Source organism: Lissotriton helveticus, chromosome 12 (assembly GCF_964261635.1).
Source record: "Lissotriton helveticus chromosome 12, aLisHel1.1, whole genome shotgun sequence".
Taxonomy (NCBI): domain Eukaryota; kingdom Metazoa; phylum Chordata; class Amphibia; order Caudata; family Salamandridae; genus Lissotriton; species Lissotriton helveticus.
The window spans coordinates 250,091,066-250,116,035 of record NC_136073.1 but is presented as its reverse complement, the minus strand read 5'-3'; the positions used below and the strand labels follow the sequence as shown (position 1 = coordinate 250,116,035).

Sequence of the window (24,970 nt, the reverse complement as noted above, 5' to 3'; positions counted from 1 at the left end):
TACATAGCTGTTTTTTTCCAAAAATAGGTCCGATGCTGTATGATTACCATTTCCGCTTTTCTTCCTTCGGTTTTTCTTCTTCAGTTCCATTCCTCCTGCAAGCTGTCCTTTAGTTTTATTTTTGTCTTTAATCTTTTTGTTAGGCTTAATTTGTGGCTTGAAATCCTCCTCTTCCTCCTTGCATGTTGGTAGTTGTAGTTTTTAGGTCTCGCCTTTTCCATTGGAAAATGGCGAGAATTCAAGTGCTCAAAATGCTCGTGAAACCAAGGGTTTCGTTCGTGCAGTTTTCTTTAAGTTCACATGAATCACGTGACCAAACAAGCACGAGCATCAGCCTCCCTCCCTCCCTCCTAATTGCATTTTTTCACGGCCGCACAGCACATCAAAGGGCTTCTCCCAGCGTGTGCTGTGCGGCTTCTCCTCCCCTAATTATTCATGGCTGGCCGGTGGCCGGCCGTACTTTCAGTTTCCCTAACATCTCACGCGACAGCCTGCATCTCCCCTGCTCTAGGATATCAAACACTTCCTCCATCTAATGTTGCCTAATTCTGCCTTTTGTTTCAGGATTCAATCTCTTTTTCTGTGTCCTGTGTCACTTTATTTATTTCTTGTTTAAACTGGGTGACTTGTCCCGTGACGTATTAGGAGGCCGTTGCAATTCACGCTGGGCGTCGATTTTTAAAATTATTTTTAAAGTCGTGTGCCTGACTGCAACCACCGCTTGTCACCGAACAGCTGCTTCATGATTAGCACACACTTCCACTTCATTTTCTGGTGTTCCCCGATCCGGCCTGACATTTCCTCCGACTACATTACAGGCGCGGCTGCAAGTGAGTCAGTCATGCCTGTGGTGGTGTTTGAAAAATCTTGTACCAACGTTGGTAAGTATACGTGATAAAATTTAAAACCGTGACGTGCAATGCCCAGGATCACACACAGTCCAAGTGAAAGCGCCGGGACTAGAACACAACCCCCTTTGTTCCATAGTCAGCAATTCACCTAATCACTTGAGCAAATCTATTCCCGAATTGCAATTCATGCTGGGCGTCGATTTTTTTTATTATTTTTAAAGTCGTGTGCCTGACTGCAACCACCGCTTGTCACCGAACAGCTGCTTCATGATTAGCACACACTTCCACTTCATTTTCTGGTGTTCCCCAATCCGGCGTGACATTTCCTCCGACTACATTACAGGCGCGGCTGCAAGTGAGTCAGTCATGCCTGTGGTGGTGTTTGAAAAATATTGTACCAACGTTGGTAAGTATACGTGATAAAATGTAAAACCGTGACGTGCAATGCCCAGGATCACACACTGTCCAAGTGAAAGCGCCGGGACTAGAACACAAGCCACTTTGTTCCATAGTCAGCAATTCACCTAATCACTTGAGCAAATCTATTCCCGAAGCCGTTCAAAATGTTGGCAAAACTTTGTAAATACTGTTCAACACCAGCTATGGAACCTACGGCGAAAGAGTTATTTTGCAATAAGGAAACATATTTTTAAATACACAACTTTGTTACAAGCAAAATTAGCGAGATGCAATATTCCCTTTAAATTAGCGTTCCAAAACGCAGGGTTCAAATATCTCGGGAGAAGTTTCAATAAAACAGAAAATACTGCAACAACCGAACAGCTGCTGCATAATTATAGCACATTTCCATTTCATTTTCTGGCGTTCCCGATTTGTGTGAGGACTTCCTCCAACTGGATTACACGCAGGCCAGCAAATGGGTCAGTCGTCAGGCAGACATACAAGGTTTGGTTTTAGTGACACGGTTGACACCGCCCTAACCCCACTGGCTTTGGCAGAGGCAGCTGTAGGTTCAATATTGCCTATTGGTAATGTTTATAGTGCCCACATCCAGGCATTACAATACATGTTGCATAGCTCATTTGTTTTGGGTTTCTTATTAAAAACACGTGCAGCGTCATGGGGTTTCTCTGCTGTTACCCACCTAATATTTGTACAGTCGTGCTGACGCCGCACCAACTCGGTGTACAGTGACCAAGTGGATCCCACTCTCTAAACCTGAGCTTTAATCAAAGACTGCAGGAGACCTTTTACTTATTTTAGTCCATTCCGACCCCTTACTTTTTATATACTTTGAATAACGCAAGCGCATTTAGTTGTCGGTACTGACCGCGCTTACATTTTCAGAAAATAAAACTGAGCAGCTTTTACTAAAATTCTTTTACATCCATAGACTGTAAAGTTGCATGACCTGAGTGAGTTTCATGGGGAATTATACACTGGCACTGCAACAGCAGCTGGCTTGCTGCAGAAACGTTCAGGTAAAAAAAAATGCGGCGGAAAACCAGAGCTAGCTCAGCATGCAAAACAAGCACAACTGGTTTCCATCCTAACATCTGAAACCTCAACACTTCTGGGCACGATTCTGAAAGGTTAGTTAGATTAAAAAAAGGATTGGCTTCTGTACACCCTTTGTTTGCCAATGGGCTAGGAGCCTCTGAGCATATAGACTTAAGGCATGAATGAAAGGCAAACCCAAGCTGCCCCTGGTCTGCCTCTTTACTGGGTGTACCCAGGTGGCCTTTCCCAGACTCCCTTAAGATTCTTGGCCATACAAGGGCTGCTACGTTATTTTAGGTTGTTCTATGGCGCTTCGCTTGGTTTAAGTTGCCCCTGTGGCTCTGCCGCTGGAGGTTAATCTCGCAGTGCTCCATAGCCCCTGGTTAATGCTCCCTCACTGTTACCAGAGTACTGCATCTGAGGTACTTCAATGTTAAGCTGTTCAGCATAAGTATCATTCAATGCCACAGTTCTACACCACACAATCCAACTTCACCACATAATTCGACCACAAACCCAAAGCCAAAAGGGCGACAGCCAATGCCAGGCCTATTGTCCTTGCAAGTGGTTGTGTAATAAACTCTTGCATCTTTTCCAACCATGACTTGTTCCTCTAGGCACAGAAAAGTTGTCCTGAGAAAGAATCACTTGCCAATAGGTCTCGCAGTAGGAAAGTTGGAGCTATTACAATTGCAAATAACAATGCCTTTTTTTTGTTTGTCATTTACAAAACCAATAGCTCCAACTTTCCTACTGCGAGACCTATTGGCAACGCCAATGCTTGTTTTTGATTCTCATCAACTGGAAGAAACTACCAGTTCACACATGGTATCATTGGTAACATCACACTTTCTCACTCACAGTACCTCTCTTTTTTGCCGTCACCTCACGCTTACAACAATAAAGTGTCTAGAATGAACCGGTCTCCCGTTCAAAGAAGGACCCTACACCCCCCTTCCATCCTCCCTCCCTCCTCAACCTATCCTTCTCCCTTCAGACTCCCCAGCACACAAAACCGCATGGCGCATTCACCCCTAGACTCCGACTCTCTGCCCCCTCTGTCTTCCTTCCTCCACGGGCGCCCCCGACTCTCCCCTGCGGCTCCACCTATCCGGATATCTAGATTTCTAGCGCTATAGAAAAGCAGCGCAACATAACTTACTAGCCCCTGCTCTCCACACATATATGCGCACACCTTTACCTACTATATTCTCTCAAACCAGGCGCTCCTGTCCCCCTGCACCCCTGTCACTTGTGCGCCCTGTGCGACGCCTGACCTCCGCCCCGTTCACGTTCATGCACACCTAAGCGCCTTTTCTCCCAGCCCCGTCTGCGCCCCTCCACCCTGCGCCTCTCCTCTGAGGGCCGCTTTAAGGAAGCCTTGGCTCCCGGTGCATGCTCACCTGGGCTTCCGCCCCCTTCAATCTGCCTCACCCCAGCTGCCCCCTCCCTCACCCCTTGCAGGTCTGTCTCCTGATACCTGGACTTCGTGCAGGGGTGCCTCACTGTTCCTCTATAGTACTGAGGCACGCGCACCTTCCCTCATCACGCCCTCCCCCTGCCCCGTCTGCTCATATGCAATGCACTGCTCGGCTCGCAGGGCGGCGCTGCAGCCTATGAGCGGGCCCGGCCTCTCTCGCCTTGCATTGCAATGTGTGTCTATGCGTGAGCCGGCGCTCACTGCAGGCGGGCTGAGGGCTGAGGCTGGAGCGAGCGCCGGGTGGGGGCCAGTGTCTGCCGCCGCCTGCTGCAGCTCCCCGCCCTCCTCCTCTGCCTCTTTCTGCTGCTCAGCTCGGCCGGGAGGGAGACACCTGCCCAGGCTGGCTGGATGGAGGCTGAAGGTGGGGTCGGGACCCCAGGTAAGGCACCTCTTTTCCTTTCACCCGCTCTCCCCGCCAGGGAACAGGTGTGTCTGGCCAGGGGATGATCTGCCAGGGACATGGTAAGAGGATTGTGTTGCTATGCTGCTGCGGGCAGGCTGCTAGCCTGCTCTGATGCTGCCAGGGGAGGTGGTGCCTGTCAGAAGCAGAAAGTTATTCGGCAGCTCTGGGTTCGAGGCCAAAGTGCCTCCGGAAGCAGATTGGAGTTGCAGGAGCTTGTTTGATGTCAGGAAGACATGATGCAGCTGTTTTCTCGTGCACGGACACCACACTGGATCAGTTTTGCCTGGCATGGGAGACTTTAGGCGGGTCAGGGGGCTTGGAACGAACTCAGCCATAGCTGCATGTGAAAACACAGACTGCAGAAAACATACTCAAGAATATATATATATATATATATATATATATATATATATATATATATATATATATATATATATATATATATATATATATATATATATATATATATATATATATATATATATATATATATATATATATATATATTCAGTTAAACAGTCCCCTACAGAAATGTAGACATGGATCTAGTTTGGTTGAATTTAGCGGATTAAAAAAAGTTAACATTTTTGAAGGGAGATATTTATTTATGGTAGATATTTTGGTAATTGATCTTTTTGATTTTTTTTTTAAATTGCGTTGTATATTTTCTTCATGTTTTTACATTGATCTAAATTTAAGGCTATTATCGTCTGTTTCTGTTGTTTAGCTTGAAGCAGCTTGTGTTGCAAATACGTGTTTCAAGAGCTCCCTAGAATTTTGGAGCTGGTTCTGCTTCTCTATTCTATCAGCCCCCCTGATTTTGTCATCAATAGTCTCCCCGCTTATAAAGGATATTGTGTAGGGATACTACCCCTGAAATCATACACAATTAAATGGTTGCCAAAAGGAGGAGGGTCTAACCTCTGTGACTTATATAAAGGTGGGGTGCAAGATCTGGAACATGTTCTCTTTGCCTGTCCAAATCCGACTATTGTCGCTGCCAGGAACCGATACATAACACCGATCAAAATCAAATGTAATATAAATTCTGTTCAGAATTTGATTACCCTTTGCAACGCTCCACCTAATGAATTTGTGTGTATCAAAGTGTATAACTTTTTTAAATCATTTTAAAAATTGTATTAGATAGATAATTTTAAAACTAAAATTGTAATTTTATTGCTAAAAATTTGAATCAAATAAACTAACTTGAACTTGTGTAGGATGTGGTGGGAGGTTGTGTTGTGTTGTGTTGGGTCTGGATCTGGTGTCTGCCAAAGTATGGTTTCATTCATAACTCTGATGGAGGTGGTGCGGATGGTGGTTGGCAGAAGGGAAAGGAACAGGAGGTTGGCAGTACGCTGTATATGGTACAGCAAGAAATGAGGGGGGAGGGGTGTCTTGATTTGGAAAGGAATAAGTGCCGGTACCCACATTTTTTTAGAAGCCTGCGGCCAGAACTGCCAGATGTTAGGGTTACCGAATGACAAGACACACTGGTCTTGCTTCCACCTATATACACTCGCCGCCACTTTATCTCACTCTTGCCGGTTCCTTTCATCCCTGCTTTCTCCCTTTGTCACTTTTTTCCTTTTTTTCTCCTTCCTTCTTTGTCCCTTTTCTGCATTCGCCCACTCTTTTTCTTAGACAAAGGCTGACCATGAAAAATAGTGCCAGTCTCCAAAAATGTTATCCAGTGAGAAATCAATACAAATATTTAAAAAAAGAAATGGAAGCAGTGAGAAATGAGAGAAAAAAAAGGGACAGCAAGAAAAGAAATTAGAAATTGGGAAAGAAAGCTGGGAAATGAAAGGAAGGGAAAAAGAGAGATAAAGGAGAAGGCTTTGCCATACTTTTTGCCGATGCTGGTCTCATTGACAAAAGAAAATCCTTGTTTACGGTTGTGGAACAAAATTGTTAAAACAATTTTTTTTAAAAGCCACTACAGCACAACAATATTTATACCTACTTCCTCCTGCACCTCATCAGCATTGTTCCCTCTCCACCCCGGCAAACCCTTTACGTTTAAAGGAGCGATCCTCTATGAACAACGAACGGTGCACGTGAGAAACCACATTTTATTTGCTGGTGTTTTGTCTGCATGCTGTGGTGGAAATTAAGCAACTGAGGCCTTAACCTCTTGTGTGCGCGTGACGGCCGGGAGCCGTCACGCGTCACAGTGGGCGTGTGCGGAGGATGGCCCCCGGACGTCCGAACCCCGCCCACTCATTAAAACTCCAGCACCGCAGGGGAATTTGCGCCACGGTCAAGGGGTTAATTTAGAGCTCTGCCTTTTCTTTGCAATCCCAAAACTGTGATTTTGCTCCCAGGTGTGAGTGGAGGTTCGGCAGGGGTAAAGTTGGCCCTCTGAACTTCAGCACTGGGCTCTGCTTCTGGTTTGCTGACTTGGCATATGTTGGGTGGGAGCTTGGCTGTGGTTGGAATTGGCCATGGATGCCGATCCCCATGGATATCATGTTTATGTTGTGAGCGCTATTGTATTTTCAGATTACAGCTGATATCTTGGAGTATATTGCCTCGAGAGCCCTGCTATGCAGCATCAGTTTGTGTGGCTTTACAGATTTCTCAAAATGTATTGACACTTGCTGTTTGTAAACAAACACAGCCCTGGCCTTTGAATCTCATTCCTAGAGCCTCCATAAAAGGCCCGCCCGAGACCCCACCTATAGTCTGTGTAACTCCCTCATTGTTCTGGGGTCCATTGGACCTGGCGTGACAAATGCAAAAAGAACAATTGATGGACAGAATGCAGAACAATGTCATACATTCACCCCAGTACAGAGATCAAGGCCGAAATCCATAGTGTTTTTTGCTCACCATGCCATTCCAGTTTGGACCCAGCCATATGCAAATCAGTCTTGACACTGTGACCAATGGGAAAAGTCCAGCCCGAACTGCCAGACCAGGTCCTCCCTGAACAGGAAACAAGCATCCTAGGACCGGTTTTGGGGTTTCACCCCTCATCAGCCAAGATAGCTTGACTCCAGTGGCATGGAGAGCACGAGACCCACATCTGGTCATACCCGTCCCACTAGGGGTGACAAATGCGAAAAGAACAATTGATGGACAGAATGTGAACAATATCATGTCCAAATGTCCTCTGGTTGCGCATGGCTGATAGTGGTCTGACATGGCCTCTTTCACAGTCTTTCTGTTCTGTGACTCACAGTTTGACCTTGGTTGGGATGCTGAGGCAAGGCTCAGTTACTGTTGCAACAGGCAAGAAACCAGAATTACTTTTTGTTTATATTTTGGAGGAGGAGGTGAGAAATGACTAGAGATAGTGGAGGGCACAGGATACCAAATATATGTTATTTTTAATATACGGCACCCATTCTCGCTATGGAAACACTTTTTAAAGAGTTTTATATAGTGCAAACTTGACCCGGTATCAGAGCGCTTTACATGAGCACCAGTTTCGTTACAGACGGACACATTTTTGTTAGGAGCGGGGAGATTGTGATTTCCCCAGAATAACAGGATGTTGAGCGTCGTTGCCCAGACTCGAACCCGGTTCCCCAGCTTCAAAGTCGACCGCTCAAGCCGTAAGGCTACATCCTCCCCGCTTGAGGATTTACTCCCGTCACGAGCACTAGTACATATATTTCTAGAGAGGGAACGTGACCGGAGCATCCCCAAAATTGATGGGCATAGAGATGAGCGAGTTTCTGCAGGGAAGAAAAATATGTTTTGAAGTGGGGGAAAAGTTCAGTTGACCTAAACGGAGGGACTTTCCTATGCGCAGTTGTACTTCCTTCACTTAAAGAGGATTAGGAAGCCGCCTAATGTTTCAAGAGTGCTCAGGGAAGGGTTTTAGTTCCGGAAATTCACACAGGCGAGGGTGCCGATATGCAAATATTTTTGTGACTCGGAAGCAATCATTATTCAAGTGTGGATGTCATCAGGGCCGTGTTTCATGTGCTTTGGTTGATATTGATTCATTATACAAGCTTTCCAAATAAGAAAGGAAGTGACGCTGCAGTGAAAAGGCCCAGGTATTGAGGTGGCCTCCCCACACTCGTTGACAGAGGGGCTGAATATACTTTATTATATACTGTATCAGACACACTAGTGGTGTGACACAAAACCATGCCCCCCGCCTCCCCCCTGCACAATGGGATGAGGGGCTCTGGAGTCTACTATGTCTCACAGGTATTCATTGATCTTGACCTGAATGGGGACCTCCTGATGGGTTAGGGGGACCCTGAAGGGGTTGTGGCCCCCTGCCCCTCAGGGGCTTGGGTTACGCCCCTGAGATGCAACATGGTAGGGGCCATTGGATTGATACTCTCCGGCTTCCGACGAGCACACTGCGGACATACCTTTACACTCGATTTTTAGGTATGGCATGTACGGTGTCTCGTAATATGAAAAATTTATAGATCATTTTAAATTAAAAATCAGCACCTTAGAGCATACATACTGTGTAATGTAGTTAAATTTGATGTCAATAAATGCTGAATATTAAAAACGTTAATGCACAGGTATTAAAATGAAAATGAGGATACGACAGCAGATATGACAGCAGATATCGCTTGGAATGGAAATGAGCGGCAAATCGTCGCAACATGGAAATGAGGCTCCATTTCGAGATGTCAACGCATGGTTGATGTCTTACCATCCCGTATGGTTTGGTGTTATTGTGTTTCAGCTTTTCCTCTAGCCTTACTTCTCTCCAGCCTCATGTATTTCTTCCATTCCTGTTTGTCATGATGCACAGGCAACTCAGAGCTGCATTGTCATCATTGACGAAGCAGGCCTTCTTATGAACACTGACGCATCATCAGTCCTCCTAGGTACCCTGAATACACTGCCTGTCGCTTAGTTCGCATCAAAAGGGGAAGGCACCTTTAAAGAGTGTTGCGAAGCAGGAGTCTGTTGAGCATTAACTTGATTACTTCTGACTTTCGATGCCATTAAGGGGCTTTAAGTCTTCAGTTCATCCTTTTCGTTACCTGGTAATGGAGTTCTGGACTTTTTGGTTCCGTCCAGAGGTGTCAGGGATAACACCCGAAGACCCCGGAGTTCTACCTGCCTCGGTGCACAAACAAACAGAAACACGGGCTTCTCGATGGTGGCGTCAAAGACCAAAGGTTTATTACTGCAGGGACACAGAAGTCACAGAAACTACACATGGGCAGTATCTAGGAGCCTGTTCAATTTGTACAAAGAGGGTTGCTCCTTATATACTGAATATTGGGCTTCAGGCAAATTCTTTACATGTTAGCACATTCAAAAACCTTTGTATCTTAAACAATAAATATTTGGCGTTGCACAGGAATCGTCAACAATATCTGATGTCAAAACATTACGAACGAGGGGTTCCCACTATTCCATCATAATCCCATGTCAATTTCTCATTCAAGACCCGGACCGCCTCATCGTAAATTTCGTTACCTCCCCCTAATAAAGGCCCAGAAGGAAAGGAGCAGAGCCAGGTGCAGAAGATAGAACAGTAGGATAAGAGATGTTTGTGGGTCGTAAATGGGCAAGGCTACCAGCTTCGGCCGCCTAATCATGATCAGGCCAACGGACACGAGAACCAGTATAGCAGGACTGGCCTCAGGCTGGGGAGGCAGCTCTTGCTGAGTCATGCTGCCACAGCGTTACTTGCCTAAGGTGCACTTGTCACTAGCAAGGTGAATTGCCTGCTAAAGCCTATGTGTCCTTAATTGAAAGAGGTCATTGCGTGTCCATTGACTATGTGAGGGCAAAGAATACAAAATGTCTGCCGTAATCTAAGATGGATGCCATGGGTAGAACAGAAATGTGTTTGTAACAGGAGTGCTCTTGCTCGTAGCATAGCGAAAACACCAGGATATACTAGATGGATCATTTGCGGTTCACTGATACCAAAATTATGTATTTGCGACAATGTTAAAAACACGGGTTCAAATCGTCACGGAACCTCAGACCCTCCTTTTGCCCTTACATAGGCAATTACTCAGTCTATGTCAGAATCTAACTCTATGCTCATTAGGTCAGTGACATGTTGTTGCATCATCATCTTGTCTCGTACCTTCTCCCCAAATGTAGGTGGTTTTCTGAAACAGGTTGCAGCACAGAGACTACACAAAGCGGGACCACATTGGATAATAAGGCAGCACGAGAACAGAAATACTAGGATGACACCAATGACCATCAGAACCTTCCATCCCCACGCTGATACCAGAGTCCAAAACCACTCCATGAAGGACCAGTTTCCCTTGTCTACGTGTATAGAGTCGGAAATCTTGTGTAGCTTAGAGATCGCTTGATAGACGGTTGGAGCATTATTGGGAATAAAAACACAGCAGCTCGATTGGATCATTCTGCATACCCCACCTCGATCTGCAAGTATTACGTCTAGAACCATACGGTTCTGCAACGTCATAAGACGATCCGCCTGAAGCTCAGCTGTTAAGTTACTAAGGGCACCAGCAGTTTCTGTAATAGTAGATTCAACTACCCGTGTTAGTTGACGTAGATTTCTACTATTGGCCATAGGCCCCCAAAACGGAAGGAAACCTTTGAAGAAGTCTCCAGCTTCCTGACCAGCGGTATCTTCCTTGCTGAAGACACCTCTTGCTACTCTGGTCTTGTGATAATCTGAAGAAGCAGTGTATGTCGGAGGTAACAATCGAGCAATATAACATGAACCTGAGAAGTCAGCAGGCAGCCATGTATACGCTCTGTCTTGACAGATGAAGTAAGTACCCCTAGCAGTAAGGAAGGCAGGGGAGGAGTTAGACGGAAATACGTAAGTCTCAACGCACTCACTCCTCCCTAGCTGAGCTCTCAGATTTCTCCCATTTCCTTGCAAACAGACCTGACCTCGGTGAGGCACAACCCAGACTGAAGTGGAGCTTTTACGCTTGCTTTCTCCCAAACTAAGGCGATACTCTGTAGAGTTCCAACTCAAATACACCCGTAATTCATCTCTAGGGTAAGATGGAGTATTATTGACGTCTTTAATCATGTCAATAATTCCCTGGACTAAAGCTTTGTTGGCTGAGTTGTATTTAGTGGACCGTAGTGGACGCGAAGGATAGGTCTCAAGGGCATAGGAAAAAATGGTCTGAAAGGCCTGAAATGATCCATTATAGCTAAAAGGCAAGACTAGATAGGGAATGCCTTTATCCATAGTGTGAGGTATCAAGCCACACACCCAGCAGTCTGTAGTATTAACTACCAGTTGGTGTTGATGCAAGAGCTGTACAAATGTATTGTTAATAAATTCTGAGCGTCGAGCTTGTTCGTGTTCAGGAAACGAGTGAAAAGAATGCATAGAAGAAACCGTAGAAGTCGTAGGATCAAGGGGAGGTACTGTAGTTACCGGCATAAAAATCAAATGCACACCAAAGATGATTCCACCCACCAACGTTATCAAAACAATTAAAAATGTAACTGCACATTGCATTAGAAAGCATTTGCTGTGAAGTATTCTGTACAGTCTATTTCTGCGAACATAAATTACATTCTTTCGTTGCAGCTCAGGAAGCTCCATCTTCTACAATCCGTTCGTGACCACTGATGATGTGTACGTAGATGAAAATGCCTCTATCAGCCCTGGGAGTTCCCAGAACTAACAGAAAGATCGACCTTGTGTCTGACCCCCGCAGATTCAACTAAGCACACAGCCACGACCCTACGGCTACCCAGACGGCAAGGCAAAATTTAAAACAACAAAATAATAGCAAACTTCCTGGCTGGAGGCAATGTATCAAAAATTCAAATGTGAAAATAGGCAGTTTCCTGCTTTATTTGTCCATATTGCGAGATCGCAAGTTGTATCTCAGTTTTGCAGGAGCTGTCTGATCTGGAAACAATGTATTTTCAGCCGACGTTGCAATGTTCACGTTTGCAGATGGCAAATGTTCTTTTGGTGCAGATGGCAAATGTTCAGGGTTCAAAAGAGCAGTTTCAGGAGGAGAGCCAGAGTTTGATGTATCAGTGATCAGTTCTGCATCACTGAAAGGGATGAAACTGGGTATTTGTTCTGCTTCAGAGGCACTGATTCCTTTCTTTACCCAGTTGTCGTAAGGAAGTGGCAGAGGCACACGTTTGACGTGTGTCGTGTGGATCCAATTCTTCCGTCCGGCCACACGAATAGCAGTTCTCGTCGCCAATAAGACTTGGAAGGGGCCAACGAATCTGGGCTGAAGATTTTTCGTTCTTGCAAAATTTCTAATGACTACTTGATCCCCAGGTTTCAGCTGATGACCTGGACTCTCCGGTGGCTTTGGCAATGCATCGAAAACCTGTTGGTGAATAAGGCTCAATTTAGCAGTCAAGTCGAAAAGGTAATCAATTAACATTGGGTATTCCAGCTGCTTAAATTCTTTCGGTCTAGGTACCCCCCAAACATTTGCAGGACGACCAAAAATTATTTCATATGGACTAAGCCCTACTCTAGAATGTACAGTTGCTCTTGTTGATAACAAAGCCAAAGGCAGTGCATCTGGCCAGGGCAAACCCGTGGACGCTTGTATCTTAGCAAGTTTCAGTTTAAGGGTGCCATTGTAACCCTCAACTAAACCCGCGGACTGGGGATGATTCGCACTGTGAAACTTTTGTCTAATCCCTAGGCCGGCACACACACTCTGCATAACTTTCCCTACGAACTCACTTCCATTATCTGACCATACAATCCGTGGCATTCCGAATCTGGGGAAGTATTCTTTAAGAAGGATTTTGGCAGTGGACAAAGCAGTATTGTCCTTCAGTGGGTATGCTTCGATCCATCTGGAGAACGCGCAAACTACCACTAGGACGTACTTTAGATTGTTGCAACGATCCATATGAATGAAGTCTAACTGAATCACTTCAAAGGGGCAGGAAGGAGGAGCGAAGTGACCTGCAGGTGTGGGGATTCCCTTGCCAGGATTATGCATCAAGCATACCATACAATTTCTCACCACTCTCTCTGCACACTTACTAATCCCATCATTCTTCCAAACTGGAGCCAACATCTTACAAATCCCTTTAGAACTGATGTGCGCTGCTCCATGTGCCATCGTTACTACTGCAAGCACATACGCATCAGGCAACATCCAACGCTGTTGTTCCGACAAGTCAATCCAACACCCACTCGGGTCCAATTTACCCGTGCTCTCTTTCCATGCAAGCTTTTCCTCCTCAGTCGCCTCTTCCTGAATTTCTTTCACGCTTTCCACTGTGTCCTCACACATTCCAGACTCAGAAATCCATCTTGCAGACGTTGCAACATACATTCTACTCATCATATTTCTAGCTGTCTGTTTTGCAGTCTCATCAGCAAAAGCATTCCCACGACCAACATCATCCGTGATTGCTTTATGAGCACTGCATTTCACAATCGCAACTTCAGTCGGCAAGGTTAGAGATTCCAACAAGTCATTAACTAGCTGACCATGTTGAATCTTAGTCCCATGGGACGTAATGAAACCTCTCTCTTTCCACAAACGGCCAAAACTATGGGCTACGCCGAACGCGTACTGGCTATCTGTGAACACATTCACTCTCTTTCCCTTAGCTAAAACGCACGCTCTTGTTAGCGCGATCAATTCTGCAGCCTGGGCAGAATTCTGACTCACTCTTGCAGTCTCCACAATCGTACTCAAAGTCGTTACTGCATAGGCAGCAGTCACATCACCATTCTCCAATTTGAAGCAAGACCCATCAACATACAACGTGCCATCTGGATCTGATAACGGAGTGTCTTTTAAATCAATTCGTCCTTTTGTTTCTTCCTCAGTTCTGAAACAACAGTCGTGTGGTTTGGAATCACTCGACTCTTGACTAGTCGGCAACAATGTTGCTGGATTCAATACATTGCATCTTTTGATCTGAATATGACTCGCTAGCAATGTCAGTTCGTAACCTGATAATCTAGCACTGGTAAGGTGCTGCGTCTTGGTTCGGTTCATGAGTGTATCCACAGCATGAGGAACCATAACCACTAGCATGTTGTTCATTACTAAACCAGCAGATTGTCGAATGGAGGCCGCAGCTGCGGCTGTAGCTCTCAAGCAACTAGGCAACGCTCTAGCTACCGGATCTAACGTTGATGAAAAATACGCACAAGGGCGTTGTTTATCACCAAATTTCTGTGTCAAAACACTCAACGCACAACCTTCTCTCTCATGGACATAGAGCGTAAATGGCTTACTGTAATCGGGTGTACCCAATACAGGAGCTGAACACAGTGCATTTCGTAACTCAGAAAAACTCTCCTGACATTCGGCAGACCATGGCACTGGACTCGGAACATTTTTCCCAGTCAAAGCTACCAACGGTTTTGCCAAAAGAGAAAAATTTGGGATCCATTGCCTACAATATGAGGTAATACCTAAAAAGGCACGTACTTCTCTCTGCGTGCTAGGAACATTCATCTGTGTAATTGCTTTTATTCTCTCTGGGGTCAACTTCCTTCCCTCCTTTGACAAGAGATGACCTAGGTAGGTCACTTCTTGGCAACAGTATTGCATTTTTGAAGGTGACACCTTGTGATTCAAATTTGACAAATGATGCAATAAAGAAATTGTAGCTGTTTTGCAAGTTTCCTTGTCATCGGCAGCCACTAGAAGATCATCGACATATTGTACTAAAGCAGAACCAGGAGGAAGTACAAAGGAGTCTAACTGGCTTTTTAATGCTTGACTATAAATGGACGGGCTTTCACAATAACCTTGTGGAGCACGTTTAAACCTGAAGCTTCGTCCTCCTAGAGAGAAACCGAAGATATCTCTGCTTTCCTCGGCTATCGGAATGCTGAAAAAGGCATTTTTCAAGTCGATAACCGAAAACCATGTTGCTGTAGCAGGAATCAACGTTAACAATGCAGTAATGTCTGGAACCACAGGAAACTGTGGAATCACAATTTTATTAACCTCTCTAAGATCAATTACAAACCTATATACTGGAGGTTTTGTTGGGTCAGTTCGTTTCAGAATAGGCAGTACAGGACTATTACAGACATTACCTCTAGTTTCTTCTACAACGTCTTTCTTGATCAGATCTTGCACTATCAGTAGGAGCGCACGCTCACCTTCACTCGAGATCTTGTATTGTGGTATTCGTGGAAGTTTGGCATTTGCTTTCAAAGTTACTACATATGGTGGAATTTGTAAAAGACCTACATCATTAGGACCAGTCGCCCAAAGAGTATTAGGGAGAGAACGCAGCTCTGGTGGGAGCGCATCCATCGACAAGTACATCGGAGAAATTATTCTTTTACCTAACGTAAGCTGTACTCCTGCCGGAGAACAGTACAATGTCGCGTATAGGCGTTTTAACAAGTCTAAACCAAGCAGATTTTCATTACAACCTGTCGTCAAAATCAGGGGTGCTTTCAAGTGGCGGGGTCCAACAGAAATAGACAAAGGACCAGAAACAGGGTTGTGAACAGGGGCGCCTGAAAAACCTACTGAAACGTTTGTTGAGCCAGACAAAGGTGCGCCAGGGAGTTTCGCATGTATGATAGAACTTTTTGCTGCACCAGTATCCAACAGAAACGGTTCGACTATACCTGATGTTGCTACTGCGACATAAGGCCCACTCTGATCTACTGGAACTGATACTACTCCCTCTCTTTGTCCATGGCTGTCCTAGTACTCTCTTGGCTGAACTTCCTCACTAGCTTCATAGTAGTCTTCAACATGATACTGTTGAGACCTATTTTGTTGGGCAGATTGTCCATTTCGCTGATCGAAATGATTAGAAGGGCGATCACTTGTCTGTGGAGGCATAGCACCTCGTCCTCGACCTCTAGAGTTTTGTATAGAACTACCACGATCTCTCTGAGCTGTCGCAGCATTATTTTGCGCTAAGACTGGACACTCAGTCTTATGATGGCCTTCCATTTTGCAATAAGCACACTGATTCCATTGGTACTGTGGCCTCTGAGAATTATACTCCGTCCTTTGATATGACCCTTGCTGTGTATGAGAATTATTCATGCGAGGCGGATATGCTTGCTGTAAAAGAACTTTCGTTTTTAAATCTTTCGTCTTTTTATCTGATTTTTCTTTCTCCTCTTTATCCCTATTTTCATAGTACTGGGCAGTCGCAAGTATTTGCGCAGTCGTAGAGACAGCCCACGCACTTTCAGAATTCTTTAATTTACCACTAAGTTCTGGCAACAGATTGTGCACAAATTTATCAACAAATAATCTCTGGCCTCCTTCTGTGCTCATATCTTGACCACTATGATCCACGAAAGTCTCCTCGAATCTTGTGAAAAAGTCGGAGACGCTTTCGTCTTTTTTCTGTTTGCACGCGGACAATCTGTCCCAGTTAACGCGTAATGCAGGCATCAGGGTTTTCATTAAATCGATTATTCTACCAGGCAAATTAGCAATTAAGGGTTCAGGTTTAGAACCACCTATTTGTTGACCATCCGCTGCAATTATAGCTGCCCAATCACCACCTAGGGCAACTGGATGATTCTCTTTACGAATCTTAGCCCAAATTGGTTGCGGTACTACATTACCAAATAGCAGATCTATGTCAGCTAGATTCAATACACAAGCGTCAACTGTCTGAGCCAACTCTTTGTAGTATCCTGCAGGATTTTTACGCGGATCTGGCAAGGCCTGTTTCACTGCTAATACTTCAGCTCGCTTCCATGGAATATGTATCCATACTCTCTGGAATTGGGCTGGAGCGGCTGCAATACCAAGGTTTACATTAGCTTGCACAGCTTCACGCCAAATTGGTGGAACCTCCCTCATTGGGTATTGACGATTTTGTTTCGTACTACGTTTCTCTAACTCCCTCGGTGAACGAAGGGATGGGTCATTCCTATAACTTAAAATCAGTTCCATCGCTTCTTTTATATTTTGACCAACTATCATACCTGCAGCAAACTCTTTCTGAACATTAATTAATTCTTCCCTATTTGATTCAGAGTCATCCTCTTCCAATTCCTCACGTAGAAGGAAGCACATTTCATCGAACACATATCGTTGTGTCGGTTCGTTCCATTGCATAAATGTATTTAATACATCTTGTACATTATATCTTCCAACTTTCGAAACCCATCTAAGAGCAGTGGAATCTAATATTCCTCGCTCTTCAGTACTGGGAAGCTGACTACGTCTCTGCACAGAGTCAGAGGTAGGAGTCTTAATCAGAGTTTTATAGAAGGGAGATAGAATATTAGAGACAGAGTCAGTGATTCTCCGACAAACAGAAAGCGGAGTCATAATATTAGCAGAAGCAGTAAATAGAGTAGCAGTTGGAACAGATAGAACAGGAACAGTAGGAGTAGCGGGCAAAATAGCCTGTGAACTAGCAGGTGTGAGCGATACAGGTATAGGTAAAGAAGCCGGCAACCCTGGAAGAGGGGGTGTCGAAGGAACATTAATATTGACCACAGGAGGTACAGGAACTTGATTCAGAGGAGCAGGAACACCAGGTAGGCCAGCAACCGGTAATTGAACATTTGGTATAGGTGGAGCCGTAGCACCCTGTGCATACGGTGGGGGTGATCGTAACAAGTAAGACAACAGGGGATCCTTTTCGGGGTCCTCTACTATCTTAGCTGTACTCGATGGCAAAGCAGGATAGCACTTGTCTATCGCTAAATTACGCTCTCTATTGGCCACCTCCATCGCTTTCTCAGACTCGTTGAGTTGCAGCTGCTTAGCAGACTGTTCTAAAGTCAACTCTTGCTTTTTCTGTTCTTTCTTCAACTTTTTAATTTCTCTCTGTTTAGATTCTTTTCGCCAATAACGGAAAGAATCAAACATTGCCGGCCGGGCTTTCTTCTTGAACAATTTCGTTTCTAAATTATCAAGAACTTGGGGTTCAAAACTACCATGCAGTGGCCAACTAAGGACACCATCTTTCTCTGTATAGTGGATCCATACCTCGTTATAAGAGATAGGGCCCACACCAAATTTGCAATATAGATCATAAAGGGGAGTTCCAATCGGAGGAACCGAACACGAGTCCTCCAACTGGGAATCACTGTTGCAACTAAAACAAGACAACATACAATTTTTCCGACTTACCATTTTATAATCCGGAACACAGAACAGACAAAACACAAACAAAAGGTGCGCACTCGAACCAAGAACTTAGGCCTACCAAAGCGAACAAATGTATCGATACCCAAACTAAACCAAATGATTATCTTAACCAGAACAACCAGTGATAATCTTACGAAACCAAACCAAACCAAAAACTAAAAGGATTATCCAAACAGGAGCAACCCTTACGAAGTAACCAACTAGCAACCACTTAATACTTAACTGAGGCACTGAAGACGTCACCAAGGAGAAACCCGTCACGTCTCGCCGTACTAAGGACTGCACCTCGGGTCCAAGACAGGGCGACGGTCAAAGCAACGGACCACTGTAGCCATCCGAACGGGAACCCTCGTGGAAGAGAACGTCGGGCCACTTTTGCGATATGCCGGGATCGATGAAGTGGGGCGCCTCCCTCTGGAATCTTCACACGAAGCTTCTCGAACTCTTCAGGCTTTTGGACCGGTACCGAATGACGTCGCCCCACGTTGGGCGCCAATTGGAGTTCTGGACTTTTTGGTTCCGTCCAGAGGTGTCAGGGATAACACCCGAAGACCCCGGAGTTCTACCTGCCTCGGTGCACAAACAAACAGAAACACGGGCTTCTCGATGGTGGCGTCAAAGACCAAAGGTTTATTACTGCAGGGACACAGAAGTCACAGAAACTACACATGGGCAGTATCTAGGAGCCTGTTCAATTTGTACAAAGAGGGTTGCTCCTTATATACTGAATATTGGGCTTCAGGCAAATTCTTTACATGTTAGCACATTCAAAAACCTTTGTATCTTAAACAATAAATATTTGGCGTTGCACAGGAATCGTCAACAATATCTGATGTCAAAACATTACGAACGAGGGGTTCCCACTATTCCATCATAATCCCATGTCAATTTCTCATTCAAGACCCGGACCGCCTCATCGTAAATTTCGTTACCTCCCCCTAATAAAGGCCCAGAAGGAAAGGAGCAGAGCCAGGTGCAGAAGATAGAACAGTAGGATAAGAGATGTTTGTGGGTCGTAAATGGGCAAGGCTACCAGCTTCGGCCGCCTAATCATGATCAGGCCAACGGACACGAGAACCAGTATAGCAGGACTGGCCTCAGGCTGGGGAGGCAGCTCTTGCTGAGTCATGCTGCCACAGCGTTGCTTGCCTAAGGTGCACGTGTCACTAGCAAGGTGAATTGCCTGCTAAAGCCTATGTGTCCTTAATTGAAAGAGGTCATTGCGTGTCCATTGACTATGTGAGGGCAAAGAATACAAAATGTCTGCCGTAATCTAAGATGGATGCCATGGGTAGAACAGAAATGTGTTTGTAACAGGAGTGCTCTTGCTCGTAGCATAGCGAAAACACCAGGATATACTAGATGGATCATTTGCGGTTCACTGATACCAAAATTATGTATTTGCGACAATGTTAAAAACACGGGTTCAAATCGTCACGGAACCTCAGTAACCACTGATTAATTAATAAGGACCATCAGGTACCCAGGCCGAAAAGGATGCCATTGAAGGTCTGTCTGGTGTACCTTGGATACCAGTGCTGTATAGTACTTGATACAGTATGGTTAATAAGAACCAGTGAGAGCCAGCCACGGACTACTAAGACACAGTAGGTTTCCTGTGGTATCCACAGTGCCACGGTCTGGGTTAAAGCTGATATCTTGTTGCTAATATAGTAGGCAATTGCCTGTTATGTTTCATATAGGTGCCCTAATATAGGCATGGTTTGAGATGCCCTAATATAGGCATAATCTTTCACCTACATTAGTTTCTATTCTACACAATAATGGGCGCTGAGGGCTGAACCTTATCTAGACTGTGCTTTGGGTACAGAAGGAGGGTTTTTTCCGAACAATGGCCTCCTATACCATCTTGGATTTGCTCATCCAGTATGATTACGTATTCATAAGAGTTCTAGGAAACCAGGCAGGGGCTAGAATCCACCTGCATAAACATCTACGTAAACTGTTCATCCCATACGTCATCTTCATATCCAACAATGGCTAACACCAGATACAAGTGACAAAGGGACTCTATACTTTTCTGTATAAATAAATCACCTCTTGCTATCAGTAGTTAGAGGGAACCGAGACTTCCAGGCTGACACACTGACCAGAGAAACTGAGACTCCTGCATGCAGTCGCAGCCAGCTGACAGTGGTCTAACTATTTGATATTTGATATTTATGGGATTTTATAAAGCGCGACTATCGCTCCGGAAGGAGCATCTTGGCGCTGAGCGTGCAGAAAAAAGAAACATAGTGATGAATGAATCAGATGGCTGCGAAAACTGAGGAGTCAGATTGCTGGAATACCCAGGTTTTCAAGAGTTTCCTGAAGTGGCTCTCAGTATCAGCTAGCCTAAGGTTAACGGGGAGGTTGTTCCAAGCTCTTGCTGCTAGGAAGGAAAAGGTCTTCCCCCCTCGCGTTTTTAACTTAAATCTTGGGATAACGACAAGGTTGGTTCCTGAGGATCTCAGGCAGCGCGTAGGATTGTAATACATAAAGCGCTTGGTGAAATACAGGGGACCTGTTTTTCTAGTGGCTTTGAATGCAGTGAGTAGAAGTTTAAACAAAATTCTTTTGTGATGAGGTAGCCAGTGGAGGGTATTGAGGGCTGCTGAGGCTGAGGACCTTCTGGGGAGTTTGAGAACGAGTCTGGCAGCCGCGTGTTGAACACTTTGCAGTTTCCTAAGGGTGGACTTTTTCACTCCTGCCATTAGTCCGTTGCAATAATCAAGTCGAGAGAGGACTAGAGCAACCGCGACTGATTTTCTGGCTGAGATGGGGAGGAAGTCAAAGAATTTCTTCAGTGTTCTAATGAGACTAAAACAGCTAGCGGCAGTGATGCGGACATGATCATCAAAGCTGAGGGATGCGTCGAATTGGATGCCAAGATTACGTGCCGAGGAAACAGCACTCGGCGGGGCTTCTAAGTTTTTTGGCCACCAGTCTTTTGGGGAAAAGGACAAGTCTTTCCCTAGGGGTATGATCTCAGTCTTGGCACTGTTACATCTGAGGTGGTTACCATTCAGCCATAGAAAGACCTCGGAGAGACAATTCTTAAATCTAAAGACTGCATCCGTGCATTTTTTATTGATGGTGACGACAAGCTGAGTGTCATCAGCATACGATGTGACAAGGATTCCGTGGGATTCTATCAGTGCAAGGAGGGGGGTCATGTAAATGTTAAAAAAAGAGGGCTAAGTATGGACCCCTGGAGGACTCCTGATGTGATTGGTCTTTCTCTGGAGAGGTAGGGGCCTAGTGAAACCGTTTGGGATCTATTGGACAGGAACGATGTAATCCATGTCAGCACAGTATCTGTCACACCAATCTCGCGCATTCTATTAATAAGAATGGCATGCGAGATGGTGTCAAACGCTGCTGTTAAGTCGAGCAGGATGAGTACAGCCTGTCTCCCCTCATCCTGCAAGAACTTGATAGAATCAGATAATTCAATCAAGGCGGTTTCAGTGGAGTGGCCAGGACGGAACCCTGATTGTTGGGGGTGCAGAAGGTGATTGTTCTCTACAAAGGTTTTTAACTCGCCGTATACTAGCTGCTCCGTGATTTTGCCAAGCGCGGGTAGTAAGGAAATTGGGCGCATGTTAGTGAGGTCAGTGGGGGATTTGTTTTGCTTCTTCATTAAAGGCTTCACTATGGCCTTTTTCCAGTCATCGGGAACGATGCCTGATTCGAGGGATTCGTTGATGATAGCGTTAATCGTGGGATTTACAGCCTCGATGAGATGGTGAAGAATGCTAGGGGGGCATGAGTCCATGGGGGCTCCCGATTTGCAGGCCAAGATAGCCTTATGAGTTTGTTGAAGGGAGACTGGTGAGAAACTGCCGAAGGTGGAGGGAATTGTGACGGCGTCATGAGTGGTAGTAAGGGGTTGAGGGAAATCTTTCTGAATGTTGGCGATTTTATCTATAAAGAAATCAGCAATTTGGTTGCATAAGGTTTGGGATGGAGGAATTTCAGGTAGGAGGGCTTTGGGATGAGTGAAGGACTTAACTATGGAGAAGACTGTTTGTTGTTTTTGCTGGGCTTCCTCTATGGCTTTGGTAAAGTACTCCTTTTTGGCCGCTTTAATGCTAGAGAGATAAAGTTTCCTCTGTAGGATGTAGAGTAGTCTAGAGGCTTCGTCGTAAGTTTTTCTCCATTTCCTTTCTAGGATCCTACATTGGAGGTGGCTTTCAGTGAGGGACTGGGTGTACCAGGGGGCATTGGGCTTTCTTTTACGGCGGTCTGGGTGGCGACGATTCGGACTGGAGTTGTCAGAGACGATTTTGTCAATCCAAATGTGGAAGTTACAAGAGTCGGACGTTACATTCCCAACTAAGATGGGGGTCGGGGCCAAAAGCTGGGAGTCTGACTTGATGCGTTCAGCCACCTTCTTCCAATTGGTCGAAGAAGGAGGGAGGAGGCGCTTGGCGCTCGGTGGCATGGAGGAGTTTACCTTGATGGCAAAGGGGATAAGACAGTGGTCGGTCCATATTTGCGGAATCGGGAGGGATGTAGTCATGGTTGTCAAATTAGAACAAATGCCGTCTAACGTATGTCCAGCCCTATGTGTCGGGGAAGTAACAAGTTGGGAGAGACCAAAAATGCTGAGAGATTGTTGGAAGCTGATGGTGTGAGGGTGTGTGCCTGATTCCAGGTGCAGGTTCAAATCGCCTAGGAGAGTGAAGGTAGGGTAATGTGTCAGGAGTGACCCGAGTGTATCGTCAAGGGAGTCCAGGAAGGGGGTGGCATTCCCGGGGGGGCGGTAGATAAGTCCCCCTGAGAAGGAGATGGAAGCGTTGATTTTGATTGCAAAGCCTATGCCCTCACAGTCCTTGAGGTGGCCTAGGTCGAAAGTATGGCACATGAAGGATTTCTTGATGGCAAAGGCTACCCCCCCTCCCCGCCCAATGGGTCTATCCCGCCTAAAGATGGTAAAGTCTGGGGGTAGGGCGGTTGCAAGATCGGGATTCGATGAGTCATTAAGCCAGGTTTCAGTAATAAAAAGAGCATCTAAGTCATGATATTGTATAAGGTCGTGGATGTCTTGACCATGACACGCTAGGGACCTAGTATTAATGAGCCCTCCCTTAAAAGTATCCAGCTTTTGCTTAGATGTGGGGGGCGGTTTAGGTACTCCGCCAGTGGAACCCAAGGACGTCCACCTACAGTGACGACACGAGAAAGGACCCCAGAGTAGATTGCTGAGAAGGCCGCCCTTACAGTGTTGGGCTCCCATAACGTAACGCAATGAACGTAATTCATAGGGGTCATACCTGATCATGGGAAGGATTTGGTCGGCATGCCCTGCGCCTGGCGCGGTCTTGGCGCGGACGGGCGCAGACGGGCTTGGCTTAGGCGCGGCTTCGGTGCGCACCCGGCGCTCCCGCTGCGCCAGCCCGCCGCTAACTATCCTTTGCGGGCTGTCCAACTCGAGACTAGGACGAGGTCCCACACTCTCATTATCCAGGTAATGGGGCTTGACTAAATCCTAGCGGGATTCTTGGCTTCTTTCACACCTACTCACATGCTAGGTACACTTAGATAAAACTAGACAGGCATTGTAGGAGTATGCGCTTTATTTTATAAATGCATTTTATGTATATGTTCATGACTATTGCAAAATGGTAGAACTGTACTGTTCCCTTTAATTCACTGTACTGCTGATCATATATCTCTGCTACTGTATAACAGTTGTCGCAGCACATATATTTTACACTAGAAGAACAACTGTGCAATAAATTCTTATTGTTAACATGCTCAACTACTTCTTCTCTGTAACTATCTGAGACCAAATGAGCAAGCACGAGTGACTGGGCGAAAAGTAGTACATTGTTTCCACGAGTCTGAGGAATCAGGGTTGTTGTGTTATGTGGTTGCCAAAAACAAATCTCTCTGATTAAAGGATATTCTAGTGGCACTGTGAGCTAGCTAATGCTAACAAGGCTAACATACGCAGTGGGGGGGACTCAGAATCAATCTGCCACCATGCCCGCAGTGTAAGTTATCCAAAAGCGCAGGTCCTGCAGGGGTACGATAGGAACTACACTACGGGCCAAAGGCACTACTAGGACCCGTAAAGGTCATGGACCAGCAACGGACAGAGTAGCAGAGTCACCTTTGTTACATTGGCTGAGTCAGTAACAAAAACCTACGTGGGCAGATGTACTAAAGCATTTTGAGGCGATTCGCAGAGATTTCGACCGTGCTGGGCTATGTACTAAACCCATTTTGCAAGTTGTAAAGGCCTTTCGGAAATATTTTGAATAACATTTACAGAGGAGTGTTAAAGGGGCGTCCTCTCCTAATTGTGATTTGCAGTAGTATGTGGCAATGATTAGCAACTGCCATTGCAGGTGCAAACTATTGAAAAGTTACCGTCACTTTAGGTTTAAAGTATTTTATTAGAAAGGTACAGTTGCATAGTAGAACAGACATACAGATATGCCAAATACACGGCAGGAACTGTCCCATGATGAGAGTTCAAATGTCCCAGCCCTGGGGGCTGCCTCAATATCCTGCGGCTGGCATGGAAATGTGCAAAAAAGGAAAAAGAAGGAGCATCGTCCCAAAATCCTATACCTCTCTTTAAGTAAACAACACCCCCCCCACAAGCTTCCCCTCCTCCCACCACCCTCCCTGTCCAGTGCTGCGTATCGTGGAAGTAAAACGTCATCCTTATCACCCACCCCGAATCCCTCCGCTCCTGAGTGGCCCTGCTTCCCCCCCCCCCCTCAATGGAACAGTGCTTCAC

At 45.6% G+C, this 24,970-nt stretch overlaps 1 protein-coding gene across 1 annotated transcript in view; it reads left to right on the top strand.

Annotated features, from left to right (window-relative positions):
* The first annotated feature begins 3,955 nt into the window (after positions 1 to 3,955).
* The window catches only part of DBNDD1 (dysbindin domain containing 1), a 273,310-nt gene continuing 252,295 nt past the window's right edge, over positions 3,956 to 24,970 (top strand). Inside the window, exon 1 of the mRNA XM_078668426.1 lies at positions 3,956 to 4,171. Within this exon, the coding sequence (XP_078524552.1) occupies positions 4,141 to 4,171 (31 nt within the window). The 5' untranslated portion in view covers positions 3,956 to 4,140. The remainder of the gene's footprint in view (positions 4,172 to 24,970) is intronic.